The 27,335-nt window shown below is 35.2% G+C and overlaps 1 protein-coding gene across 1 annotated transcript in view; it reads left to right on the top strand.

The window, feature by feature from the left end:
- Positions 1–26,429, top strand: part of LOC124158120 (potassium voltage-gated channel subfamily H member 2) — a 404,742-nt gene extending 378,313 nt beyond the window's left edge. Inside the window, exons 20-24 of the mRNA XM_046533302.1 lie at positions 4,177–4,351; positions 10,113–10,252; positions 13,307–13,661; positions 15,344–15,649; positions 21,492–26,429. Of these exons, the coding sequence (XP_046389258.1) occupies positions 4,177–4,351; positions 10,113–10,252; positions 13,307–13,661; positions 15,344–15,649; positions 21,492–21,569 (1,054 nt within the window). The 3' untranslated portion in view covers positions 21,570–26,429. The remainder of the gene's footprint in view (positions 1–4,176; positions 4,352–10,112; positions 10,253–13,306; positions 13,662–15,343; positions 15,650–21,491) is intronic.
- The last annotated feature ends 906 nt before the right edge of the window (positions 26,430–27,335 follow it).

Raw genomic sequence — 27,335 nt, forward strand, 5'->3', positions numbered from 1 at the left:
ATTTAATAGTCTATGTTTCACTAGATAGTTAGACTTGAACACTTGTCACAAATCAAAGCCTCAAAATGAGTATGAGCATATGAGTATAAATTAGTAGTATGAGTCTTTATCTATCCAAAAATGAATCTTTGCAGCCATTCTTGATATCGGGTAAATACTTAGCTGCATCGTCTTGCAATTAATGTTTACTTCATGTTATGCTCTTGCATTTTGAAATCATACAGATCAAAGTGGTTTAAGTTATGCAGTTTTATTCCTGTTGATATCTTTGGTCTCACTGGCATTTTTTGTCAGCTGTAAGAACCTGACATACATTTCAAGTTAATTTCTTCACATTAAAGTCATGTATCCATTTTAATTTTATATCCCTATTTTCTTTAGTAATATGTATATGATTTTGATCAAAGTATTAAAGTGATGATTTGTGCAGGCAAAAGGCTAGATTGACACTGCAATTTTTGAAGTTTTGATCTCACACCTACGAAATTGTAGGTGGTGACTTGAGAATTAGTTCAGACTATGTATTTTGAATTAATTTTCCTTTTTCTACCTAGAACAAATAATATCTCTGATACATAGTATCATTTCAGTAGTTTCAGTTTTTATTATTTCAATTCCCTCATTATGAGAGGCTAGGTGAGAGTGACTGTATTTTGATTCCTTGGGATACGTTTTTGGCAAGTGGTTGAAATGGAGAAATTTACTAAATGAAATGTTCCAAGTCTTTTTTGTGTATTACTAGGTAAGTTTAAAATTACCCTTTTTGGGAATATGTCTTGATAATTTTTTAATTTGATACGAAATTTATTAAGTTGGCAGCTCAAGTCAGGAATACTTACTAAATAGTCATGGGAGTGCACTGCGCACACTAAACTAAAAATTATCCAAAGGATAGATCTTGCTATACTTCAAATACCTCTTTTTCTCTATTTCCAAAACTTATGCATAGATCCTACAAGGGCTATACAGAAAGTAACAGATGTTTTGAAATAAAAATAAACAAAGTGAAAATAACAATTTTTATCGTATGCACTTTGAAGTGTAGCTCTTTGGCTGTTTTATCCATATTTGCCATTTTAATTGAGGCATTTATCATGACGCGTGGCAAGCTTTTCAATGCCCCCTATGTAGAAATCTGCCACCTGCGAGTTCAATCATTGGTTTAGGCACAATGGCTTGCAGTTTATTGTCAGTGTCAAATTGTTGCCTAGCCAGCCACATCTTCATCAATGGGAACAGGTGGTACTCCCTCAGTGCTAAATGGTGTGTAAAAAGTGCTGTATGGCAGGGTATTGAACACTTCCTGTCCCAAAGCATCCAAGAGCTCTTGGTTTCAAATTGCCATGCGTGGATGGGTGTTGCTGTGGAGAAACAAAACTTTTTCCTGAGTTTTCCTCGATGCTTGCTTTATGTCACCCATGCCAATTTTCTGAGTGATTATTCCTTGACCGTACACATAGAAAATCTGGCGATAAATTTCAGTTTGTTTGTGATTTTTCCACAACAAATATCTTATCATCACTCGCACCTGACAACTGGCAAGATTTTCAATTGCAGCACTCATTTTAACACTCCACTATATACAAAGTTCGATAGGCATGATGCACAATATACCCCGGCTGGTTGCATACGGAGTGTAGAAACACTTTGACACCAAGGTAGCGGTGCTAGTCCCGCCCAGTGCCGCACCATGAAAAAGGTCTGTTACTTTCTGGATAGCCCTTGTATTTATGATTGAATAAATCGGCGAACAATTGACCTTGCTCTTCATTTCTTAACCCCTGTTGGCCAATGGTTCTAGTCTGTTTCAAATGACCTGGGAGCTTAGAATTCTGCCATACTCATCAGCTCCCATTACTCAAACATGAAAGGGTAAATTTTTAGATTGAGCAACACAAGATAGGGTGGTGATGAACGCCAGAAATGCACTTTCATATATACAGTATGTAACTTTAACATATTTGACTAAAGATAATGTCATCACTGGGAAACACCTCAAGGAAGAATCATATCTTCATGTGGTAGATGCAGAGCAGGAATGAGCTCCTGAGAAAGAAATTTCTCCATCTGCACTCCTGTTGGTTATCTCTTGGTCATGTGACCTGATTCACGCCTCCTAGCTGTCTTTGCCTCCCTAGATGCCAGGTCATTTGAAATATGCACTTGACCAGCGATATTTCTCTCATCATAATTTTATCAAAAGGGCTGTTTAAGGCTGAAAAAGGATGCATTAGTAATTAATAATTCAGAGAATTCCCAATTTTTATCATAAATAATGTGTAATACCATACAGTTTCAGCATGTTTATATGGAGGGCTGATTGTTCAGCAGTATGATTCCTGTCTGCATTGGTTAATGTGACTTATTATGACCATAATTTTCATTGAAAAAAACACTATCAATAAATACAACCCATGTGTCTGACGAAGAGTTGTCAGAGAATATGAGATGTATGAATAATGTTATGGAAACAAAATACATTGGATGAATTCCTCAACTTCAACTACACCATTTATTACAATCAAACTTTAATTACACTACCACCTATGCAGACTCATAAATAAAATAAAAAAGTTTTTGTCAAGGTGTTACTGTTTTCTCCATGTTCTCCTTAACAATTATACAGGCTGATATGCCTAAAAATGATAAATTATCTTCATGTGTTGTACTGTATTCTTATGAACTCTCGTGCATCAAACAGTGATTATAAACTGCCCTCAGTAGGATTAAGCATCTTCAAAAAAATTATTCTTCTATATTATGTATCATTTCTTCTGTTTAAATTGAAGCCTCATGGTTGAAAATTGAATACATATTTTTGAAATATACCTTTCCCCATTTCTTTGATTTATGTAATGGTAATTTTCTCCTGTACACAATAAAATATTTTTTCTATCCATTGGTTAACTTGCAACTTGTGTTGAATTGATGATGAAGCCTTCCATTCATTTCTATTATGTGTCTATTATTAACGTGTTATATCAAATAAAAGTAGATAAGTTATGTTGGTACATAAGATAATTAACTTTATGATTGGTAAGTCAGGTAATTTGGCATCAAAAAGGAGATATTTGTATTATATTTGGCACATAAACAAAGAAAATATTAGTTAGTGGTTGTTTTCATTTACGTAATATCCAGATCGGAGTCAAATCAACTTATTTCTTTCTTATGAAGTACTAACCTTCGTACCACTAATACAACATGATTGCTGATTATTATTTGAACTCAACGTCAATGTAAATACCAATTCATGTATTTTAAAGAGCATCACCACGTAATACCTTAACACATTCCCTGTGGAGTAAAATATTGCTTCATTCATGTATTTACATAGTTAAGTAGTTTTTGTCCTCTAACCTATAGAAATTTAATCCTAAGTCCATTAATCAAAAATTTGTGAGAATTTAGTTAATTGATAAATCAAAATTCTTTCATTTTGGTTGGGCCTTTTTTAAAAAAAACCTGACCCATCTGAATAACTGCTGCTGTAAGCCACCCAAACCCATTAGGTTATTTAGAAACTCCTCTGAAATTTTCAAAGTGCTTTGAATTTTTAATCATTGTAGTAGCTAAACGTACTTGACACATGCCAAGTGATTATTGTGTGGCTCTATTTTATTAAGAAATTTTGTAGTGTAATTTGGGACGAGACACTGAAGCTAGTTGTACTATTCATTGGATTGTGGTCTGTGTAGCTACAGAAATGCAGACTCCCTCACCAATAGTAGATTAACCGTCCACATTGTAACCTCTAGTATTAATAATATAGCATTTCTTAATATTATATTTAATATAATTTGATTTTTGGGCTTTTGAAACGTTCAAAAAGGCGTAAAAAATGTAAATTTTAAGGTATAATGTAGTAACTCTAAATGCTAACATTAATTTGGTCAAACTTGCCTCGTAATTGTTTTTACACTTGTTTTATGTTTTCAACTACTCTTTATGTGCCAAATTTTGTCTTAAATGTATATGATAGAATATTTTTATTGCAGTGGGTATTATTGAATGCTTTTTTGATGAATCCATAGTTATCTGAGTGTAAGCCTATTGTGTGATTTAATTTTAATGTCAACTTTATTTAGGGTACTAAGGAATGTCTTTAATTCATTATGTGCTTCTCAAATGTCATTTTTCCTTTTGTTTTTCAATTGTGTCTAATTCAATTCTCAGGCAGTTGCAGTCTTTGGAACAACAGGTCGCTGGTGATGTGCGTATGATACTAAGCCTGCTGCAACAACAGTTGGCCTCCAGTTCAAAACAACAGCCTCCATCCATACAGCCTCAGCTCTCCACTGGCTCTCAATCATCTGATTCAGCAGCAGGGGCTTCCATGGAAGTTAAAGAGGTAAACTTAAATTAATAACAATTTATTAGTGTGAATGGCTTCATAAAGGCTCACTTATCAGTAATTTTTTCATTAGACTGACAAGGGAAGGTATCCAAGTGTCACCACCAAATCATGTTCAAACTTGGCAGTGTGATAGAAAATGCAATTTTTAAGAGCAAAGTGATTTTACTCAAGCGTCCAATCAGCCTTAGTTTTAGAAATTGCGAGAATCCGAGTCTGCAATTAGAGGAGGGCCTATTTTTCCCTCTAGTAGCAGTGCATTCTCTCGTGCATTGTAGCAATTCACCGCTATAACGAAGCAATTTTGACTCTGCTTTCGTACTTATGTAAGATTGCGCAATGATGTGACCGTAGTAAATGGCCTAAGTCACACTAGTACGCCATTTACGGCACAAAATATCATTGAACAAGACCTGTCCCGAACCGATCCTGAAAGGTGCGATTTAATCTGCTCTTTAAACGATTAAGTATTATTATACGTAGTGTATTTTAGCACTTGAATTCTATATGATTAGGGTTTTTTATTTTGCTATATTATATGTCCAATAATATTTTTAATTCGCTTTATGTTACCATTATTTTGATTAATTATGCTAAATAATCCGCCATTGATCTGTCGGCATAAATACGAAAACCAAAAGGCTGCATATAGCCTGTCAAAGCAAACGGATACTCTGAGTATAATGGGTATATGACACCTATTGGCAAGAAAAGCACTGAGCCTGTCAGATCCATTGCTCCCGACGGAAGGTTAAAGCTTAACAGTATGGTTACAAACAATAGTTAGGATTAATCTAAATGTGATAGGCATTGTTAATGTTAATATTTATTCTAAATCAATAATATTAGAAACTGATCAACAATAGTTGCTCTCAACAATCAAACCAAATATCCTCCTGGAATACATAGATGCAAATGGCGCAAAGCAGTTATTCGTGTTTTTGACCCTGTTCCACCAATTTTAAAAACCTGAAAAAAATTAGGAATATACTTTAGAATAGGGGTAACAACATATATTTTTTTTCGGCATGCCTATTGTTTCCTAATTTTTTACATTTAATTTTGAATATTTCAAACTTCTGTAAAAGTTTCGTTTTCGGTCAAAAATTTTTGAAAAAAATCAAGATGGTAGAAAGTAATTGTATTTCCATTTTAAAATAAAGAAAACTCTTTTACAAAATTAAAAACTGGAGATATGGTTAAAAAACTAAAAATAGTGTTTCAATTTTTTTGGGGGTTATCATCCATTGTTAAGGCCTGAAACTTGGGGAAAAACATAATTTTGGACGCACTTTAAGTGTTATATATTTTATTTTTCAAAATATCTGGGGGCACTTTTCACCATCTTAACCTGTTAGACCCTTTAAATGAACAACCACAAGAAGCGAATGAAAATAATTTCACTAAAGATTTTAAATTGAGATTTGATAAAGATTGGAAATTAGCAGAATAGCTCTCTAAAAAAATCTTAAGATCATCTCCATAATTTTATTTGCCAAGTAAAAGTTTTAAATAGCATGTTGTTAAAGAATGCATGATGGACCAAAGTTTCACATTAAATCGGGCAGCCATTGGTTCTTTCTTCAGGTTTGATTTCAAAACTTCAACATTTTTCCCCCATTATTCTTTTTTGGCAGAAATACTGCCTGCAGCACTGAACAGGCTTTAATTAATAATAGTAGTGGTCGATATTGATTTTGAAGAGCCGTGCAAAATATGCTTGGAGCACAGTTAACATACTGCATAGATAGTAGCAGGATCAAAAGTGAATCTCCTCCAACTTCTGGTGACATCATCCGTTAATTTGTTGTAACTTGTGAGTCGGTTTAAAATATATTCTGTGATGTAGCTTAAATTGTTGCTTTGATTAACAACTTATTCTGATGCTTCACTGTCATGGGTTATGTAACCTCAACAATAAACTGCTCAACACGCCAGTGACACCATGAATAAACTGAGCGGCCATGAGCTAACGTAAAATTGTAATGCAGTGTTGCATTCTGCAGGATAGCCATATTTTTCGATGCCTTGCATAGGTTTATCTACTTACGAATGAGCTCTCGGAATGCATCTTGCTCGTTTGTTGAAGAATTACTGTATGTTTACATAAATTCAATCGCGAGACCACTTTCAGACGAAATGATTTTCCGCCGGCTGCCGTTCACCGCACGGCACACGATGTTGTAGAGAGCCATCTCGTCTGAAAGCCTCCTAAATTTCGAAGAAAGATCTGAGGTTTTCCCGGCTTATGATGATGTTGAAGTTATTTCGGGTTTCCCACCGGATGAGGTTCTCCATCTCTGCCGACGTTTCGATGGTAGTGTCGTCCATCGTCATCAGGGCTTGTCTTTGCGTTGAGTGATCCCACTTTTATAGTATGGGCTCCTGGTCAGGTGACTTGTGATTGGTCCTAAATTTCACGTGAATGGCGGTCAGGGAAAAGTCGTATCGTCTGAAAGTGGCCTCAATGTAGCATTGTCTTTATTTCACGCCGTAGACGTCTCATGGCCGGGCCAGATTGAAATGGGCACGGGGCCATCAACAGTGCGAATCGACTCGTTTGAAGGAGAGAATTGTGATAAGTTGAAAGAACGGCGTCATGCTGTGGATGGCAGCAGGGAAAAAGTCAGCTCATTTGAAAGCGGCCGTGGCTACGAAAATGTTATAATATTGGCGATTACGACAAACTTACGAATCCTTAAATGCACGTGTTAGCGAGCAACTCTCCAAAGAAAAAAATGTGGGCATCATGCAATCGGAAAATAATATATGCGTTTTTTAATCTTTTTTTCACTTTTTGGCTTTGAAAACCCTGCAAACCAATTCGGCTTTGGGCATCAAATTCAAATCCTCGCCACCACACCGAGCCAGTTCCAAAGTACCGACTTTATGCGATCGGCTCTTGATACCGGTTCCTTAGCCAAGAACCGGGACCGGAACTGACCCATCTGTACTAAGGCCCATTGAATGCTTGAGCAAACACTTATTTCTTAAAATTTCATTTTCTATCATGCTCCTTTTCATCATCAAATCTTTAACAACTGTTGATGACACTAGGGTCACTTCCCTTAACTTATTCCCGAGTGCAGACACCATGAATTGTTATTCAGCTAGTGCTAGTTTCTAACTTTTCTTCCTCAATGAATAGCCCTCTTGAAGGAATTGTGTTCCTTTTTGTAGTTTTTGTATTTAACCGTAGCAAGTAAATGAATTTAGGCTAAAGTAGATCATACTTCTTGTTTCTGCATTCCTTTAGCATTGGTAGTGATTCCCTTATAGTTGACTGGGAAGTTCCATCAATTCAATAAGATTTAATTTGACATCCCCTTGTGGCATTACTTTATTAATTGCCTTACACCAGTGCCCATAGTTTTCCTCTTTCCTAACTCAGCAACCCTAGTTAACAGTGTTTAGTGTAAATTGATAGTTGTGAAAATACCTTTGGCAATGTTACCTTAACTATAGTTTGAGCTAATGGAGCTAATCAAAAATCTTATCATCCTTCTGGGAAAACTTGATAACCTAGGTTGACAACCCATGGGCTGCATGCGACCCTCTTAAATAATTCAATTATGCCAGCAAAACTATTGAAAATTAAGCTAAAAACTTATGAAGAATGTGTCTGGTTTAAATTTAATACATTAATTTTTTATTTGTGCAAATTCTTCCTATTATTTCCAGTATATAGTTTGGTATTAGTGTGTCTGGCCCATAGGTCTGAAAAGGTTGCTGACCCCTCATGCAGTCGCTAAAATTCAGTGAGCATAATAGTAAAATCAAATTTCCATGTGGGTGCTACCATATTGCTTTGGTTTCTTAAATTCATGCCTGTATTTAAGAATTATTCTGAACTTAACGTGTGATAATCGAGGCACTTAGCCAGAAATTGCTTTGGGGAGGGATTCGGGGATAGTATGTGGGACGTCTGTGCTGGTAATCTTTGTTTATTCCTATGAATCAAAAAAAACTTAAATTTCATGATAATTTTGTTTGAATAATGCAGAAATTTATTGTCATCAATGATTGCAGCCAAAACCGCCATAGTTAATATGACTTGGTCTGTGTAGGTGTTTGTTTCCAAAATCCTCCTAATTTACCAAAAAAATTTAAACTTTACGGCTCTGGTGGCAGTAGTTCATATCATCCAATTTTTCAAATTTTGAGTCTGAGACTTTCTCGTTTAAGTCCACAATTTTAAGTTTTTGAGAGAAAGTCTTCGGATAAGTGCCCTCGGGCAAGTTGTCTCCTAAGGGGATGTATGGCAGGTAGTCGCCCCAAGGGAACAATATCAGAGGGGCTGAAGCCCCAAAGGGTCCTCTTCCCCCCAGCTTTGTGCCAGTATTATTTACTTACACTTAATCTACAATGACCCCTGATGGTGGCCCCTGGTTAGGTAAAATAGGACATGCATCATGTAAGAGGTTTTATCATAATATAGAAATCCGTCAGTGTAAAATTGAAAGTATGGTCATCCTCAAAGCCATTTCAACCCAGATCATTGTTTTGAAACACAGGCATATATCATATTAAAACATTTTCTGGCATTCAATTCAGTGGTTTAATTCTTCTGCCAAATTACCAATCATCACGTCACTCAGGCTTCTTTAACGTTGGATGGTAAACTATATTTTGCACTCCCTATTGTCTTCAGAGGCAGTGCTCCAATGAGCATAAAAATGAGGCTTATAATTCATGACATATTGATAAGTGGTTGGGGAATCATTTATACTTCTAGTTAGCATTATTTGTGGAATGTCCGTGAATTTGGGTTACATGTTGCCCATCCTCCAACTGAAAATGTTTTAGCTCTTATTCCCCAAAGCTTATGCTACATTGTATAAGGCTGTTTTTCCACAGCATTGGTGGTATTCAGTTGATGAATATCGCATTACTAGTTGTACTTTTTCTCTAAATGCTTTAATTAGTTCAGTAAATTCATTTCCTGGAACTATCAATACAATAAGATTATTGGGATGTAGCCATGTGTGACAATATTCATTTATTGCAGCTCTTTGGTAACTGAAAACAAGAAGCTAATGATGGCTGTCAAAGTATTCAACTATAGTTGTACAAAGATGAATGCTTCCTTCCTTCAAATAAGCATCCCTACAAAGCAGCTGGATATCCTATGAGGTGTTTACCGAATACATCCCAAAAGCTTACTCTGAAAATAAACGTAATACTTTATAAAGTAAGCATTATAATGAAAGCATGCATCTAGGAGCAGTTTCATTATAAAATATTTCATATCCAATGCAGAACTACATAATAATCCAACACAATATGAACTAAACATTATTTTTAATCCAAGGATTGCAATTGAAACTTAGTCCTTGAGTTGCAGGAATGTGATTTCCCCGATCCCAGGATTTGGAGACACCATTATCAGACTGATTTTTTATATCCCATAAGGTTTTCATTTGTTCTGCGATAAATGCTGTGATCTCTACTATGCATGAAATTTATTTGTTCAATGAACTGATGTGCTGTAAATATGCTGTCATTAGAAAGTGACGTAGATAGGTAAGATCTTTTATAGTTTTTTTTTCTGTCTTTCATCCTGTGAATATCAATCAATATATAATGATTTCCCATTGAATTTTGTCATTGGTTTTTTGCTATCTCCTCCCGTTAAATACTATTATTGTAAAAGATAATGATGAATCAGAAATTTTAATGTTACAGATCCAAGCTCACTTAGATCATGTGAAGGTGCCTAATTCTTTGGAAGGACTGTCATGTTTCTTAAATTTTACAGCAGTCCCCACCCGACAGTGCCTCAAATACAACCTCACGCCTCCCAAGGGACCGGCACCTGACCCGAAGTTCTAGTACTCCTCAGAGTAGTTCAGGTCAGCCACGCCTTGAGAGAAGTGGTACACCTCATCAATCCTTTCGGTATGGATTACAGTCTAATTTTCCATGCCATGTGCTTTTAATGTTGAAAGTGCTCTTTTGTTAGCCATATCAGAAATGCAAGGGCTTAGGTCCCTTGTAATGACCCCTGTGCTAGCTCTGCTTTCATTGCTATTTCCTGCCAAGTTTATGATCACATGAAGTAGTCTATGTCATATTTTTGGTGTTAGAAGGTACATTTTATTTTGTTGAGAAAATTCCACGTTTGATTTATGTCTTCCAGTTTTTTGTTTTATTGCTTTCTTTCCATATTATTGTCTTCAAAGTGTGAATTGTACCAGCTAGTAATAGTCAATATGGTGATATTATTTCAATTTAAGTTTGTATATTTATATTCCTGTTAGCATGTGTGAAAGATTGTAGTCATAATATTTACGAAGTTTGACTGTTCTAAATCCTTCTGTGTATGAAATTCGAGTTATGATGTAACAGGTTTGATTAGAATAAATTACGAATTGTGAAGAGTAAAATAGCAATATTAATTCATTTTTAAGAAAATAGAGAACCACACGTGTGCATTTGTTTTTTTTCTGACAAAATTTCAATAAATTTATGGCATGTAGTATGCATTTGAATAAATTTTTCATCTATAAAATGAAAATAAGTTAGTAGTTCAAAGTCCATATCTTGCACTCTATGCATGGGTCGGTTAATTTAGCCTAATCTTGTAAGCTTTTGAGACTTAGAATCCTGTGGGAGGTTAATTGGCCTTGTTTGCTGAGTCTTTTTTACCTTTTGTACAGTATGTTTCTGATTAGGAGTAGTCATATTTTTTGTAAAAAGAATAGTAAATACTGGTGTTACTCAATCAAGACTTGCATGCTTAAGTTGCCGAGTGCTGGTGTCTCACCACCCACATAAGTTCTGTGTCCTTAATCGACAAATGACGTAGACATTGTGCAATGCTGGGGCGGCCAGCCAAAAATGATCTGGTGGGCCACTGTTGAAATGCATTTTCATCTGCGGACCATATATAAAATTGAAAATAGTTAATTTTTGAATTAATGAATTCACAAATAATGTTATTTTAATACATGGTTTTCACTACTTTGGCCGTTATAAAATAAATATATTTTGTAAAATTTTTTTGAATTGCTCAGGCCAGAAAAATATTAAAGGTCACCCTGGTGGAATGAATAAAGGGTAGGAATGGTCGGATCAGATACCTTGGATCCAAATATCCGCAGATATTGCCTTTCACTAAATACTTAGGATCAAACTCTCTGAAGACATCAGATTTGTATCCAAAATTTTTAATTGATGGTTCATTGAAAGCAGCATCCCATAAGAGAGAGTGGAAAGAGTTCTGTTCCTCTCTTCGCATGTGCCGTCGCTCTATGACGCTTGTCCTAATTATGAGCCATTTTGTTCAGAAACTCTCGTAGGGGTTATGCATCAGAATTTCAGCCGTGAAAAATGTTAAGGCAATTACAATAGGCATAATGTGACTCTTCCCAAGAGATTGAACAATCTCAGCGTCTTAGTGTAATAACCACGTCAAAAGTAACTACGTCCGAGATTTCAGAAAATTACCCTCGGCCCTCCATCAGCCCATAACTTTGGCAATTGTTGTCATTTCTGTGATCACACAGACCATAAATCATTCCTTCGAAGGAAAATATCACGTTATACAGGAACAATCGAAGCGTGTTTCATCCCTACCTCATCTCACCAACTGACCTTTCTCGGCCTACCTGCTTCAATTCTCCATTTCTGGAGGACAAATGCTAGGTGAGTGACTTTCTGGGCCTGGGTCTAGATAGCTTCAGCAATTGGATAACATGCACGAGATTTAAAGAAGAATGAGACCAAACGCGACACATTTCTGACGATATTTTAGTTTTTTTTTCAGCTCTTAAGTGATTGCCACTAAGTTTTCTAGTTACAACTAGACTATACAAATATTCAACATTGTCGAAATAGATCAGTTTTCAAAGAAACAAGCGTATCATTAGCCCCCTCAAACAAGTGGAGATGGGCTGGAAATGCCAACGTCATACATCACATGGCTCGCCCGGCTTCTCAAAATAGAAGATCTGACATGTCCATCCTTGACTCCCTCGTCCGTAATCTCGTATCTTGAAAGACTGAGGGCTCACAGTCCTTCCCCTCTGCCTCTCCTTTATGCGCTTCTGCAATCCACCCCTTTCTTTCAAGATTGCTGAGCGGTCATCTCGTTCTGTTCCAAAACCTCGTTGCATATGAAATGTATGTTGTTCCAAACATTGTCAGTTATGTTGCAGATTGCGCAGTTGCAATTTAATTTTATGATATATTGATATAAAAGTATTTCATTATGTGGAAACATATTTATTGAGATAAGGAGAGCTCAACGCAAGCTGAAAGTATTGCAAGGAAGTGCAAAATCCACCTCAATTCAACTGAAGAAGCATTTTTGGGTGAAACACAAGTCAGCATGCAATGAGAAAGTGATAAAATTCGGGGGAAACTTGTGTGTGGAAAATTTGAATACTGTCATATAACTTGAAAGCTTATAAAAATGATGTTTAATCAGTTAAAATATTAAAATGTGTATGAAAATCTAAGTAGCATTCCTTAAGGAATTCAAATTTGATCGCATGTACCCATAAGATACTTGAATAATTACTTTGTTGTATAGCAGGCAATTAAAAGTGCATTTGGATCCGAAAATATCCAAAGATCTGAAACCTGAAATCAATTATCCAATCCGGATCTGAAAAAAATCCTGGATCCATACATTCCTACTATAGGTTATTATTAATTTTCAATTTTGATTAATGCTCAAGTTGATTCAATTTGAAATTTTGTGATCATAACATGTGAAGATCTTACATTATCCAGCATAGTTTTCAGGTTTGTTATTTATAGGTTGATTCCTTTACTGCTTAATAAGCCCTAATCATATGTGTAAACATGCTGATAGAAGTTTCTGCTCCTAAGCATGAATACCCAATTTGGCTTCTTCACTCAGGGTATAAAAGTATATTAGATACATACCCTGATGCCACCCATTCAGAAAACTGTGCCTAATGTGTGATTTGTTTTGACATTTAGTTCCAGTAGCACTGCAGGTATGGAGGAGGCAACGGGATCATTCTCCCACGGACCATTCTCCTCCTCTTCCTCCCCACATTTCCCAATGACAACTTCCTTCCATTCATCCCTTCCTCCCTCAGCGACCCCTATGCCCCTGCATCCCTCTCACCACACGCCAACCCAGTCATGTTTTATAAGGCCCTTCACGTTACCCTCGACTTCCCATCCCACTCACAGTTTGCGTCGACCTCCGTCCCACGCCCATCACCAGCACCAACACAGACATTGTCCATCAGTGCCTATGTCTCCTGAGCTCAAGGATCGTCCCATCCCACCGGCTCGAAGTATGTCTCAACCCGCCGATCTCACTCAGGTACGGAGAATTCAAATGACCCATGAAAGTCTTTTCCAAGGCAGTTGTAAATTTCAGAAATGGACTCGATAACATCAAATAAAGGATTGGGGTTACAACAATTGAATCATAATAGGTAACTTTATAGAAAAAATTATTAGTCATTAACATTTACCTCTTTCATCTAATACTTTTTAGTTATAATGTTAATGATAATCGTTAAACACTATATATTCATTTCTATAGTAAATTTTATGGAAGTTGCTTAGGTTATCGGTTATTTATTATTCGTTTTGTCACTTTCCGTGTTCTTGCGACAAAGGGAAGACAAGAGGGGGCTCGCCTGCAGATGCATTGGCTTGGTTGGGTATAGATGTGGGGGCCACTCTCTTGCCCTGGTGAAAGAGAGCACTGGTTTTAGGAGTGGAAGAGGAAAGTAGGAGGAGAAGGGGGAAGTAATAGTAATGTTGCTTTGCAAATGAGAGAGAAATACAAACAAAGATTTCCATGTTTAACGTTAAAATAGAGTGCCACATCTGTTACTGATAACCTCAGTGTGGAACTGTCCATCAGCAGTTATCCCAAAGAATGAGTAGAAAGCTTACCAAATCTTTTTGTAATTTTGTTCCATTTTATGGAGAAACAGTGGTAAGTTAAATGTTTGTTACCTGCTTAACATTTAACTTACCACTGTTTCTCCACAAAATGGAACAAAATAACAAAAAGATTTCGTAAGCTTTGTAATAAGTTATTTTATGCATTATGATAAATTACAGCTCCCTGCAAAATCAATAAATTGTAAAAAAAAATCATTTGTTTTCACTATTTATATATTAGGCTGTTTTTATCTTTATGTAATTGTCAAATAATTCATAAAATAACTATGCAAAGCTATTAATTCCATGGCTGTGCCTGTGGCTAACTCTTTTGTGAGCTCTACCCTCACCTATACAAACCAAGAATTTTGCTTGAATCATTGAGTGAGTGATTAACTTCAAATTGGTTACTAAGATTACTCCTGGAATACAACAGGCACATGAAATTTATACATTCAGGATAGGGGGTAGTGACTTTTCCTTTAGCTATCTCGCTAGGAAAGGAGTTGGATGTGTCCTAAAGCTCCACACAGGATTTGAACCTGGGACCCTTTGATCATCAGCATTACTCTGGTCTTCCCCTCTAATGAGCTACCATGCTCCCCTGACAGGCATAAAATTATAAATAACCAACTCCCATGATTTTTCAAGGTCATGGCATGTGTACTTTTTATCGCAGTCATCATTATAATCATTAATTTACAAGCATATGGGTGAAACCTCTCACCATTTAAGATTTTCTAGTTTTCTCATCCCAAATGTATCGATTCTTATCATGAAATCATTCTTTTTATAACATTATAGCTATAATAAGACTGATCACTTCCTATTTAACTCGGTGGAAATTTTGCGCATTCATGATAAAAGGACAAAACTTGGTATTTTCCACACAGCTTCATTTAAATTACACAACACATTCCACCACTCTGTGGCATAATCATACATGATTGAATCATGTTTTGCAATTTAAATTAATATCTGTTGAAAGTATGTGCTTACAAAGTTTTGTTCTTATATCTTGAATTATGGCTAACATTTTTGTCCTTAAAGGATATGCCTTATTTTCCTATGACCTTATTATGCTTATCCTTACTTTTATGCAAACAGTGCTCAACCACTAGTTGGGGTGCTGTCAAAGGCAGTTTTGTACCATTTGGACTGAGCTCTCTTCAGCAAAGTAAAGGAGCGCCCGTAGTGTTAATGGAGCAGATAGAGTGGGATCGCCAGGCTGTTCAAGAGGATCCTGATGCCACCCAAGCATCAATGACTGAGGGGAGAGAGGCAGGGGACGGCATTGGAAGCAGCACAAGAGGACAAGGGAGCGAGACTGGCTCATGGGATTTTCAGGCCATTGCGGAGGCTCCAATTGCTAGGCTAGAGTCCCTCGACGAGCTCGATCGCCAAACAGAGCAGGTAATTGAAGTGGATTCAATATGACTGCTAACTGTTATAGTGGTTTGAGGCTCAATCTTGTGGAATTCTATCGTATTAATAAATTAAAAGCTACTGGCAATGTTCCACTGATGCTTTAGTTTCACTCCACGACCAGTTGCAGTTCATACATATTGTATTATCTTCAGGTGACTTCTTCTCAAAACATTTCCTTCAAAATCCCTGGAGAGGAAACAAATTGGGGAGAGTCTAAGGAGTAAAAGGAAGGTGGGAGGAGAGGCAGGTGTGTCCTCTATTCTCCCACTACAAACCCCTGCCTCCTTTTCCTACCCTCCTCTTTCCCCTCAATCTCTTTCCCTACTTCTTTCTCCTCTAGTGTATTTAAATGAAATGTTTTGAGAAGAATTCACCTAAGATGATAGAAAATACATTGAAACCGGTTGTGAAGTAAAATTAAAGCATTTACAAAAAATTGCCCATAATTTTAATTTTTGATATTACTGCTTCCATTAGGCACATTCAGGATGAGTGAGCGCTCGGAGCTCTTACCACAGAAGCAGACTGATGCATAGCATATTCTCAATTTCCTTGATCAGGAAAGGCAATTGAGCACTCACAAAGGCCTCTGAATCATCTAGTAACACACCATTGGCCACTTAGAGCTAATATTTAAAATTCTCCCCATCGTGAATGAGTGATCTGGCAAGTAGTGGCCCTAAAGACTGCTCTGAGAAATGACTAATCGCTGACACTAAGCTACTACTTAGTGGTCACATTCTGCAAGAAATTTCACTTCTGTTATGGTAGTGCTCTAAGCACTTTCTCCCCCTGAATGTGCCAATGATAGGATTTTGTTCACTAGTAAAACAAAGTCAAAGTAATCTTAGCCATTCCTGAGAACCCTTGAATTTTTAAATTTGATATAAGAATTAGCGGTGAACAAAATGGGTAAATAAATATGTGTGATAGATAGGATACCTAGTTAATTGAAATGGATTTTATATGAATGCATGCATTATAAGATAGTGTTAACTTGAAAAAGAGCTCAGATAATGTTAGCCACTCCTGATAACCCTTCAAAATGTTGTTGTATCATAAAAATCCTAATCCTTGATAAAAATTAACTATGGACCAAATAAGTTCACAGTATGAAACGCAAGGATTCTATTTAGGTGTAATTTCTGAGCAGAAGAGTATACTAAGTAATATTAGACAAGCTGACCTGGCGAACTTTGTACCGCCTAATAATCAATGAACAGTTTAGTTGCACCTATGATGAATCTGGTTTTTATAATTTTCACTAATTATGATAAAATAAAAAAAATCAATAAAACTAAAAAAATATGCATTACAATGGCTTGTAATAAAAACATTTTCTTTATTTAATCTACATAAGGCAGATGGGAGCGCATATATGTACTCGGATTTTTTTCAATGAATTTTCTAATTTTTATGTTTTTACTTTGAAAACTTAAGAATTGTGGTCTTGTAATTGATAGTCAAAATTTTATGCATTCAATTGTTGGCCTATTGGTGTTTTAACAGTAAAAAAATGTATTTAAGTCCAAGTCTGTTGCGTAAACTCGCCTCGTTCTTGGGCCAAGTTTACACAATGCTAGACTGATGCTTGAATATGCTGAAAATCTTGTGAGAATAGCCCCAAGGGAGCAGCATTAATATGTCATGACTTGTGGTGTTCTAGTTGTAACTCCGTTAGGAAAAGTACACTGCGTAAAAGTGCCCCATGCATAAACGTTCCACGGTCTACCCTAAACATTCAGCTTTATTCTCTTTAGTCAAGTAACTTTTGATAAACAAGAGTTTTTGCTTTTTTATCATGCGCAAGAACAAAATGATGGTTTACCAATATGTGAACATGGCACTTATATTTGACCATGAAAAAACAAGAGATTTCCAACACAAACACTCACCTCATGATTTGTTAATCGTAATCGCAAATACAACAAAAATTGGCAATTGAATTTGTTTAAACTCTAAGGGCATATGGGTTAGGATCATGGGAATCCTTTGGAATGATAACTTCCTCATACTTGTATTTTCCTTTAGTATAGTCCCATGAATCACATTGATCATAAGTTTTTTTATCACTGAACATGTTCCATTGCATAGATTTGGTTGGTTTAGGTTTCAAAGCATCACTACTACCAAGCCAACCTTCAGCTGTAAATTGTGCAGTGGTTAGCCTGGTAAATGCAAGAAGTTTAAAAATAGAGATGAATAGTTAGTGATTTCATTTTCATTTGTTACACAGTCAAGAGATTTGAGTGAGTACCTACGATTTGATTCTGAATTACGAAATTTAAGTCATCCACATCATTGTTCTTAGCCACCAAAATTGCTCGCTTACTCAACCATTTGTGGTTTTTTGTGGTTATTAATCATGCTCGGGAACAATTTGTTGATGAGATTATCTTACAATGAAACAAAATTCCAAAAATTCCATATGGGAATGAAATCAATCTGCTTTAATTGTCGACAGGAACACGGTCATTTCTGATTGTCAATAATTGCTTGGAGATTTGTTTACACACACGGTAGTGACATGTTTGTTGATGACTCAACTTGAGCCTAGCTTTGTTCAAATTAAATGATTTTAATATTATTTTTATATTATAAATATGTTTTAATTACATATTAAAATTTTTTTATTATTGTTATGATGCTCAGTAATTACATTGATTAAAGTAAAACATATCATCTAGTGTTGACCAACTTGACAGCTTTTGCAATGTTACCAACTCCTAAAAAAACACCCCCATAATCAAGATTAATTTTTTTCTATTTTCAAGACTATTTTCTAATGGTTATTCTGTTATCCAGGGCTGAGAAAAATCCAAAAAACGAAATATCATTCAAACCTGTTCAGCCGTTCTCTGGTTATAAATGGTGTAACTAACACAATTTTCGACTTTGTTTTACATACAGTTGAGGACCTCAAATCTGGAAAGCTTGGGACCAAAGGGTTTCTGGATTTCTGGTCTTGAGGGCCTTCCCAAAGATGTTTCCCATTTTTAATAACTCCTCTTTGATTTAAAGTAGGACAGGTGAATTCTCCATTTCTCTAAGTCATATAATCGAGGAGAGTGAAGCTGATGACTTGTTTCATCACTCGTATTTTTCAATAGTGAAGGGTATACACGTGGTCACCTATGACACCTCTACATAGATGTAGCAAAGTAAGCTGTGAGCTATTCTGGATTTCTGGTTTTCCGGGTTTCAGGATTCCGTTTTTGAAGTCCTCAACTGTACATACAGTAAAACCTCTATGTAGTGAACCTCTTTACATCGTAAACCTCTATACATCGTACCAACCCTCTGGTCCCGTTAGATTTACATGTAAATTTATAGGCAAACCTCTCTATAGTGAACCTCTTTATATCGTAAAACCTCTATATATCATAGCAACGAGCAACCCCCGAGACGGCCGAACTACCTCCGCATTTCGTACCGAGACAACTAGAGACCATTAATGCAGCCACGATAACGAACATGGAATGACATTTTCAGCGATAAATGTTTCACGCTTATTCTTCTCTTTTACACCTTAACTTTACGGCAATTTTCATGTTAACCATTACCTACGGCCCTTTTGTTCCATACGAGAGCATACTGAACAGTAAATAAGGAAAAGGCAACGAACTATCCCAATCATTTTAAGTGACAGTAAATGAAGACAGAACGCATCGTTTGCTCTCGAATCATGGTAAAAATTGCGCGATAGCACTCGCTTTCTATTACTTATGGCTTTATTTTCCTGTAAGTGCTTACATACTAAGTTCAGTTAATAAAAGAGGCGACCAGCGCAGCCTATAATCCCTTGCCGGCGAAAATATTTCAACTAACTTCACTCCCATTTATGGAGACAGAATTACTCAACCGCATTGCTACTTCCGTTTCTAAAATGAAAATATTTCATGAATTTACTGGGACTCGAAATAAATCAAATACAATTTTGCAATTATTTTATTCCCATAATTCCCGGTTTAGCACTTTCTCACTGCCGCCTTGGTAATTTTTTTCGATGCTTTCGTGAACGATCGTAGTTTACAATTTATTGCGCTTAGCGACAGTCATATGTCTTGCGTGCGTATTTATGCCGCGAAATCTGACTCTTCCATCGGGAGTCCGGGACGTCAATTTCTAGCAATACTGACGAACATCACTCCATGCGCGACAATGTTAGGTGAAGGAGACAGCTAATTAGTTGATACGCGGTAGAGAAATGAAATTTTTTATTGTCGCCGCCGCATTCTGAAGTAGTTCGCCCAGCATTCTCACCAGGAAATCACGTAGTTTTGCAGACCTAGCGTTTCTTTGTGCCCTCAACAGAGTTTTTCTACGGAGCTCTACGAGCATTGTATTTTAGAGGAAGGGAATTCAACAAAATTTTCAAACTTACGCTCAATTTCTTGTTTATTTTTTGCAATAGTCATGTGTTTATTTATTTTTTATAATCTTTAACAAGTCATACTCTATAAGAATAATGAATCAATTTTCTAAAATATATTATAAGGAGTATTTTCAATTATTTGCCATAAAATATGAAAACATAGGAAAATTACTTAATTAATTATAAGTTGATGATGGATTTGACAAATACATAAAACAAGGCGGCTGCTTGACATTACTACATTCCGAGGAATTTTCCAAGCCATTGACGAGGGCAGGCAGAAGAAAGATGCAGCAGTGACCTTTGGAATACCATTTATTTTAATCAACCGAGGTAAAACAGAAGAAACTGTATATCTAGGCTGCACAAATAAAAAACGCGGGCAGTGAAATAAGAGGATGAAGGAATTATGTTAAGAAATAGAAAAGTTGTTTACTTCCCTCCAAACACTACTAGTAAATTACGACCCTTAGACCAGGGAATTATTTCTTTGGTCAAAAGGCATTATCGAAAACAGCTAGTGATTTATTTTTTATGGAGAGTGAAAAGTGAAAACGACATTAAAAGTGCTCAGGGAACATCCTTCAGACCATGCACAGGCTGTGCCTTTCCTCAATTTTTGAGAAATGCTTCATCAAGGATGGGATTACGGGTGGTAGCAAACAGGAGGAAAGTGAGATATTTGAGAATGAACCTACAGAGTACGATAAAATCAACAAAATAGTTGACACAAATTCAACATTTGAAGAGTTTGTAAATGTTGATAATGATTTATACATTTGTTCCCCACATGAGTTGGAAGATAGTGGTGAAGGAGATGTATATATCTTGCAGGATACAGGAAGAGATGGATTTAGAGGAAGATATTGGTAATGAGCAATCAGTTACAGTTCCCACCAAAACAGAGGTTGAGGATTTATTGAACATAATTAAATGGTTTTTATTAAGCATGGAGGAATGCGACCATAATATGATTGTATTCAATAGAATTAAAAACATTATATAGAAAGAGTTTTAAAAAGGTTAAAGCAAACCCAATAACTAATTTCTTTCCTAAAAAGCCCTCTTGAACAAGTTACTTTTACCTTTGTGTAATCATTAAATTGTACATACATGTTCACTAATGCATGCATGTATGTTTAAATATATTAATATTATGGTTTAGCAATAAAATGGTGCCTATCACTAAAACCTCTCTATAGTGAACCTCCATACATCAAAATGCCCAAATTTTGGTCCCCTCCATTACGATGTAAAGAGGTTTTACTGTATATAGATATAAGGCAGGAATAAGATCAACGCCCAAATACCCTTGCTAGATTAAATTCATATTGTGTGCAACCCTACTTTTCCTAATAAATAGACAGCCTAATATATGCAAGTTAACTATCCTAATCTCTCATGAATAGAGTCCTGCTCTCTAACAGTGTCTTTGCTGTGCTTGTTTAATAGGATGGCTCCAACGGAGAAAGAAGTCCATTGTCCACAGTTCCTCATGGCCAACCTGAATCCAAGTCATCCGATGTATAGTAAAGAATGCTGTAGCATAACTTGAAAAATCATTGGGAACTGCTGGACTTTCATTGACAGAGTCAACAAAGAAGTCAAAAGTTGAAAAATGCTGTGATTTTCATCTAAATAGCTTAAGGATTTTGGAATTGGATTTACAAAAAATCGAGCTATTATGTTGAATGAGTGGAGTAAAGTTGTCTAGTCCTAATCTAGAATTGTGATAGTGGTCAACCATGAATTGGAATTGTATTGCACATAGGGGAAATTTGTATGTAATTAAAAGTTCTCTGCAAAATGAAAGAAATTTTTAAATTGTACACTTTTATCACATCTAAGCTTTTAAAGTCAAAATATGTATTACATTCAGTTATATCATTTTAGAGATGATATTCACTCTACAAATTATGCAATTCAAATCAGAGTTGATTGCATCCAAGTTCTTGGTACTGTTGAACTTCCTATGCAATCCATCATTGAAGCAATTGCTTATGCTTGACTGAAGCTGTATGGGTATACATTTTTGCTGAGTGAAAGATTGTTCAATGAATATTATGTAAATGGCAATTTTCATTGTGCCCATGGTATAAGCAGTTGTCATGTACCTATTGCATATGTGCATGCATTATCAATTAATTACACTGCAATGGAAAGCTGCAAAAAGCATCTGTAAGGCTTTCACATACTTACCCTAACATGGTTTGGCAGGAATCTGCATTTCACAAAATGAGCAGATTATAAATATCTACAAGTTTATGCAAACGATATTAAATGATTGTAAATACTTGTAACAAATACTCTTTAATGTATATGTGCGAGATCATTTTTTGAAGCCTTTGCAAAAATCAAAGTTTGCCATATTTTTTTAATTACTCAGGTATCATATGATTAAAAAAATGTATATATTTCATTAATTTACTTTAACTTGAAAGTGAATACTTGTGGCATGAAATGTATATCCACTAATGTCCCACTATTCAAAGCATTTGCTATTTTTCATGAGCCCATTTTTGGCCGACTCTTTATGTTTGTTCTTATTTGGGAATGAGAGTGATTGTTACAAAAAATATGATGATTAATTTGGAACTGATCAAGAGTACTGATTTGTTATCTTAAGTAATTGGATTTTGTAAGATATTTGCACACCAGGGCAATATCCGGCACAATTTAACTGAAATAGGGAAGGTTATTTATTTTGACTTTTAAATTGTTTTAGTGCTTTAACTAGTGCACAATGGGGCCTAGTGCAGTTACCTTAAACACTTCCAAAAATTTTCATTTGGTGAATCTGTGCGCATTGTGGAGTGGTGCAACACTTAAGTTTTTTTTTCAAATTTTCAACGTGATTATTTTTCTGAAAGGAAAGAGAGATATTTCCAACAATGTGTGAATGATAAGTGAGTTGGGCAAATTTGGAAGAGTTGATCATGTGGTAATTTTTTAAGGATGCTCCACACATCGTGAATGGATCTGTTGAGTGACATATTTCAAAAAAGTTGGACGTATAAGTTAAGCAAACTTAACTTCCAGGATTTGCAGTGCCCACTTGCGTTTCATTTTCCATCCACCTGTCTCATTCCTCCATGCTGTGATCAACAGGCTCAACTGCAAACATGTTCCTTTATGAGTGAGTGTGTGCTTGAAACAAAGGGAATGACTTATTGTGGTGTACTTGTTTTGCCATTGTACTGTTAGTTAAAGTATTGCTGAAATGGTGGACAAACTATTGCTTATTTGCACCTTCTTTACCCAGCTATTTGAAAAGGAACTGTATGAGAAAATGCTCCATTGGAAAATGTAAGAGGCAGACATTATTATATTAGGTTGAGTGTGACAGAAAGAGAATTTTGTCATATTTAATGGCAGGTTTTCCATTGGTAATAAGAATGAGTTTTGCTAATAATTGCTTGCAAAGCACTCAGCTCTACAAAGGTACAGTGAGGTAAGCCTTAATTTATTGATTGAGTGAACTCATTCAATGCACAAAACCTCTTTTGGGTAAGTTAATGCCAACCCAAATAGTTTATTTCTACTTTAAAGTGAAAATAGCTTTAAACTTTTCTAGTGGTTTTGATTTATGTAGATAAACTAGCATTTTTATTCCCTCTGGAAATCCATAGAATAGAGTTTAAAATATAACAGTTGTTGCATTAATATGCTGCTTTATTTAATCTTAATATTTCAATTTTATAGTCCAAGTGTTGATTTTCATTTTTACCTGTAGCTCTTTTACTTTGTGAAGGTGATTAGGTGATGTATATTTTTGTATATTTTATTTATGCCATTACAAATATTTTGAATGCCCTGTATTAATCTTTGCATCACAGAGGGGCAGTTAATCTAAACAAAATGCTATTGCCAAAACACCAAAGAGTGCCGTACTTTGAACCAAAATGCCTGAATTAATTTGTTTGTAGCTTGATTATTTGTCGAAAACCTTAGTACTCTCAAAGGCTCAATGAAGTTAAACACCAGGTAAAGGCATACCAACATTTTCACTTTTATATTTAATTTATCAGCTATGTAATTGTAGGTTGGACTGCAACTCTTCTGAAAAATATTGAAATAATCCTGTGAAAACTGTCAATAGTTATAAATCGGAAAACTGTACTGAGTTCTCAACCTTTCCTTGATATCATTTACAATAGTTTTAAGAATTTATTATGTACTATGAGTCATTGCATTGTTTAATTGATATTTTGTTGAAAAGGCCAAGGTTCATGCTCACATAAGATATTTAATTTTATAATCAACAATTTTTGTGGTGTTGCATATATTGCATTTGAAATGTGTTTGTATGGACTGGCTTGATGATTTTATGCTGTGCATGGTATCCCATAGGATTGTCAACAAACTTTTATAATGGAGAATGTGGGAACCAGACATTTAATTTTTTTTTATAACAGACTGACGTATGGAAATCTCCTCGCCTATAAATAATTTTCCTCATAAAATCTAAAGCCTCCGGAAGTTTAAGTTAAATGTGCATAAACTCAATTTTAGTGAAAAAAAATCATCCATTCCATGAGCTTGAAGCCCTTGAAACTTTCAAATAGGTTGTAAGATTTTTTTCAACTATAAATTCGTCTATTTGTCTTTTTTTTCATTTCTATTTCCTGCGAGTGTCAAAGTGACGTACAATTGGCTGATATTTTTTTCAATGTCATTACTCTTTTTTTAACGGTAAAATTATGCTAAAAATTCTTTTCTCTTAGTTGAATATTCCATCTCAAGACTTAATTTACTGAACGTCTTAAATCATAAACACAGAAGATGCTTGTTGAAATGTTATGATTACTTGAAATTGACGATAGGAATTGGTGGACAAATTTTTTGTTTATTTTTCTTTCCGCATCCATTTCTAATTTGTTGAGCTGCACCACTCACCTTCTCTGTGGGGCATAAATACATTTAAACAAATAATGGGCTACTATGGTAAGAGATATAGGTTTTTGATTGGGAAGTTGCTCATTAATGACTGCATGATATATAGGTTGTGCCAGATGATTAAAGGATGAACTAAAGTTCTAATGTTGTTGATTATAATTATTGAAATGTTAATGCAATCATAATATTGTTGCATTGTTCAAAGAGTTATTTGTTGGTGAAACCTTGCGTAGAGAGAATTTACTTTGGAAATTTAATGTATTGCAAATGGAAATCTGTACAAGGAATTGTTGGAGGTTTTTCAGTTTGCAAAATTTTGTCTGAAATAACTTTCTGCACTATCAATAGTTTCCCATTAAAACATACTGAGTTAATATAATGCAATTTTTTTACAAATAAAAAAATCTTTACTCTGGAAAAAGCCCTTTAAAATTATCAGTATTTTCTTCAACCTCAGACCCTGTTATTTTGCATATGTTGATTATCACATTCCATAAAAAATTAAAAAAGAAATATTTTTAAATGTTTCTTTCAGTTTCTTTAAAAATATCTTGGTGTAATGAGTGCTAAGAGGATCAAATGTGATGACGGCATTTTGAAGGTATAAGTGATGATGGCATTTTGAAGGTATATTTTCCAATGAATATGGCTGCACTAAGAGGGTGAGCTTTGTTTAATATCTACTGTTAATATCATAACCTATAACTGGGGTGTCAGTTTCTAATTCTCATCTCCAGTATTTGTTACTTGTGAGAAAGGGAGAACGAAAATGCCCTTGGTGCTAAATGTTGTTTTTTGTTCATTTTTGATGGCTTCTCTCTTTGTGCTTGCTGGTACAATGACCAAATTAAGGCAGGTAATACAACGAATCTTAAACTATTTTTCTCTCCCTAAAATGTATCTTTTAATGTAACTTTTCTATTAGCTTCAGCCATATGGTATGTACCCAAGCAAAAACATGGTTTTTGTTTTATTTTCCTATTACCTGCTTTGTTTTTATAATGTTGACCTCAAGTGCCATGTGTCAAAAAGAATAGCCGATAGGCAAAGATGAATAGTCAGTGTATGCTGAAATGATTGTTTTGAAGTGTTAACAGTCAGCTTACTAAGCTTGTGGTTATTTACTCCCACTATTAAATGAATTGGTTGTGGCTTTTCAAATTGTGGATTATATCAGTCCGGAAAAGCTGTAATCTTGTATTGTGATAACTTTATCTAATTTATCCATGCTAGTTTGTAGATTATATAAGTGATCTTATAGCACATTGCATTTTTCGCTACAAATATCTTGAAGATAACCATTCATATTGTTATTCTCCATGAAATTATAATGGCCTCACATGGAAAATGTTTTGTAATGAAATTAATGGGTTCAATAGTTTATCTTGTTCCTTTGACCTTTGATCTCAACCACATGTAAAGCATTTAAAATGTTATCAACTTAGCCTTTATATTAAAGTTCAGAAGATAAAACTGTCAAATGTTACTAATGGACATCACACAAATTTTTTCTATCAAAATACTAGTACTTTCGGTTTAGGTGTTTTCCCAGCAGTTTGAAGGAGCCTTTATGATAAATAATTTTTTTAGGGTTTGCACTCTGTGATAGGGGTCAATTGTTCTGACGTACCAAAAAAAAAGTTTCTGTCTATTACCAATTTGTGTACAGTAACAATTCTGATACAAACTGAGCATTATTTATATCCTCCAATCAAATATAATTACCATGTGATTCGCTGAATTGTCACTGTTGATTTTGAGTTATTTTCCGATTCTATCTAAGACATTTAATGACAATTTTTCATGCAGTTATTTTTTTTTAAGTCTAGTGCCCTTATCAAAAATATGTGGATGCAAACAAATGTTGATAGCTTTTTCAATCATGTGCTCTCAGATAGATTTTTTTATCTGCCTGCTAAACACATTTAACCCAAACATATGCAAAATTTCATTAGGGCCGGAAGGGATGTGCATCCGCATAACTGAAAGACCGTATTTAAAGGGACAGAAAAACTCATCCATCTTTCATGGCTGTATTAATAAAATGCTCCGGGTTGAATGCATTATAATAGCATGTCTTTGTTGATTTTGCCTCTGCTAACTTTTGGGATTGTGTTAATCTCAAGTGGTTACATTGTTCCTTTGATCTAGTTTCAATTGTTCTGGTAGCCTTCCCCTCACATATATTATTTTGCACTCACATGGAACCTGGTAAACCTCTTGAAAGTCTTCAAACTGGTGTGATCTTTCATGTTTGCCGATCAGAAAATGGGGAGCTAGCGTTTTTTAAAACGCTTGCACGAATAATCTTATCACATAGCGTAAATCCTGAGAAAATTTTATTGATCTAACACACTTGGAAAAATAGACATTCTTAGAGCCTTTATGAATTATCCACAT

The sequence above is a fragment of the Ischnura elegans genome, chromosome 4 (assembly GCF_921293095.1).
Source record: "Ischnura elegans chromosome 4, ioIscEleg1.1, whole genome shotgun sequence".
Lineage (NCBI taxonomy): Eukaryota > Metazoa > Arthropoda > Insecta > Odonata > Coenagrionidae > Ischnura > Ischnura elegans.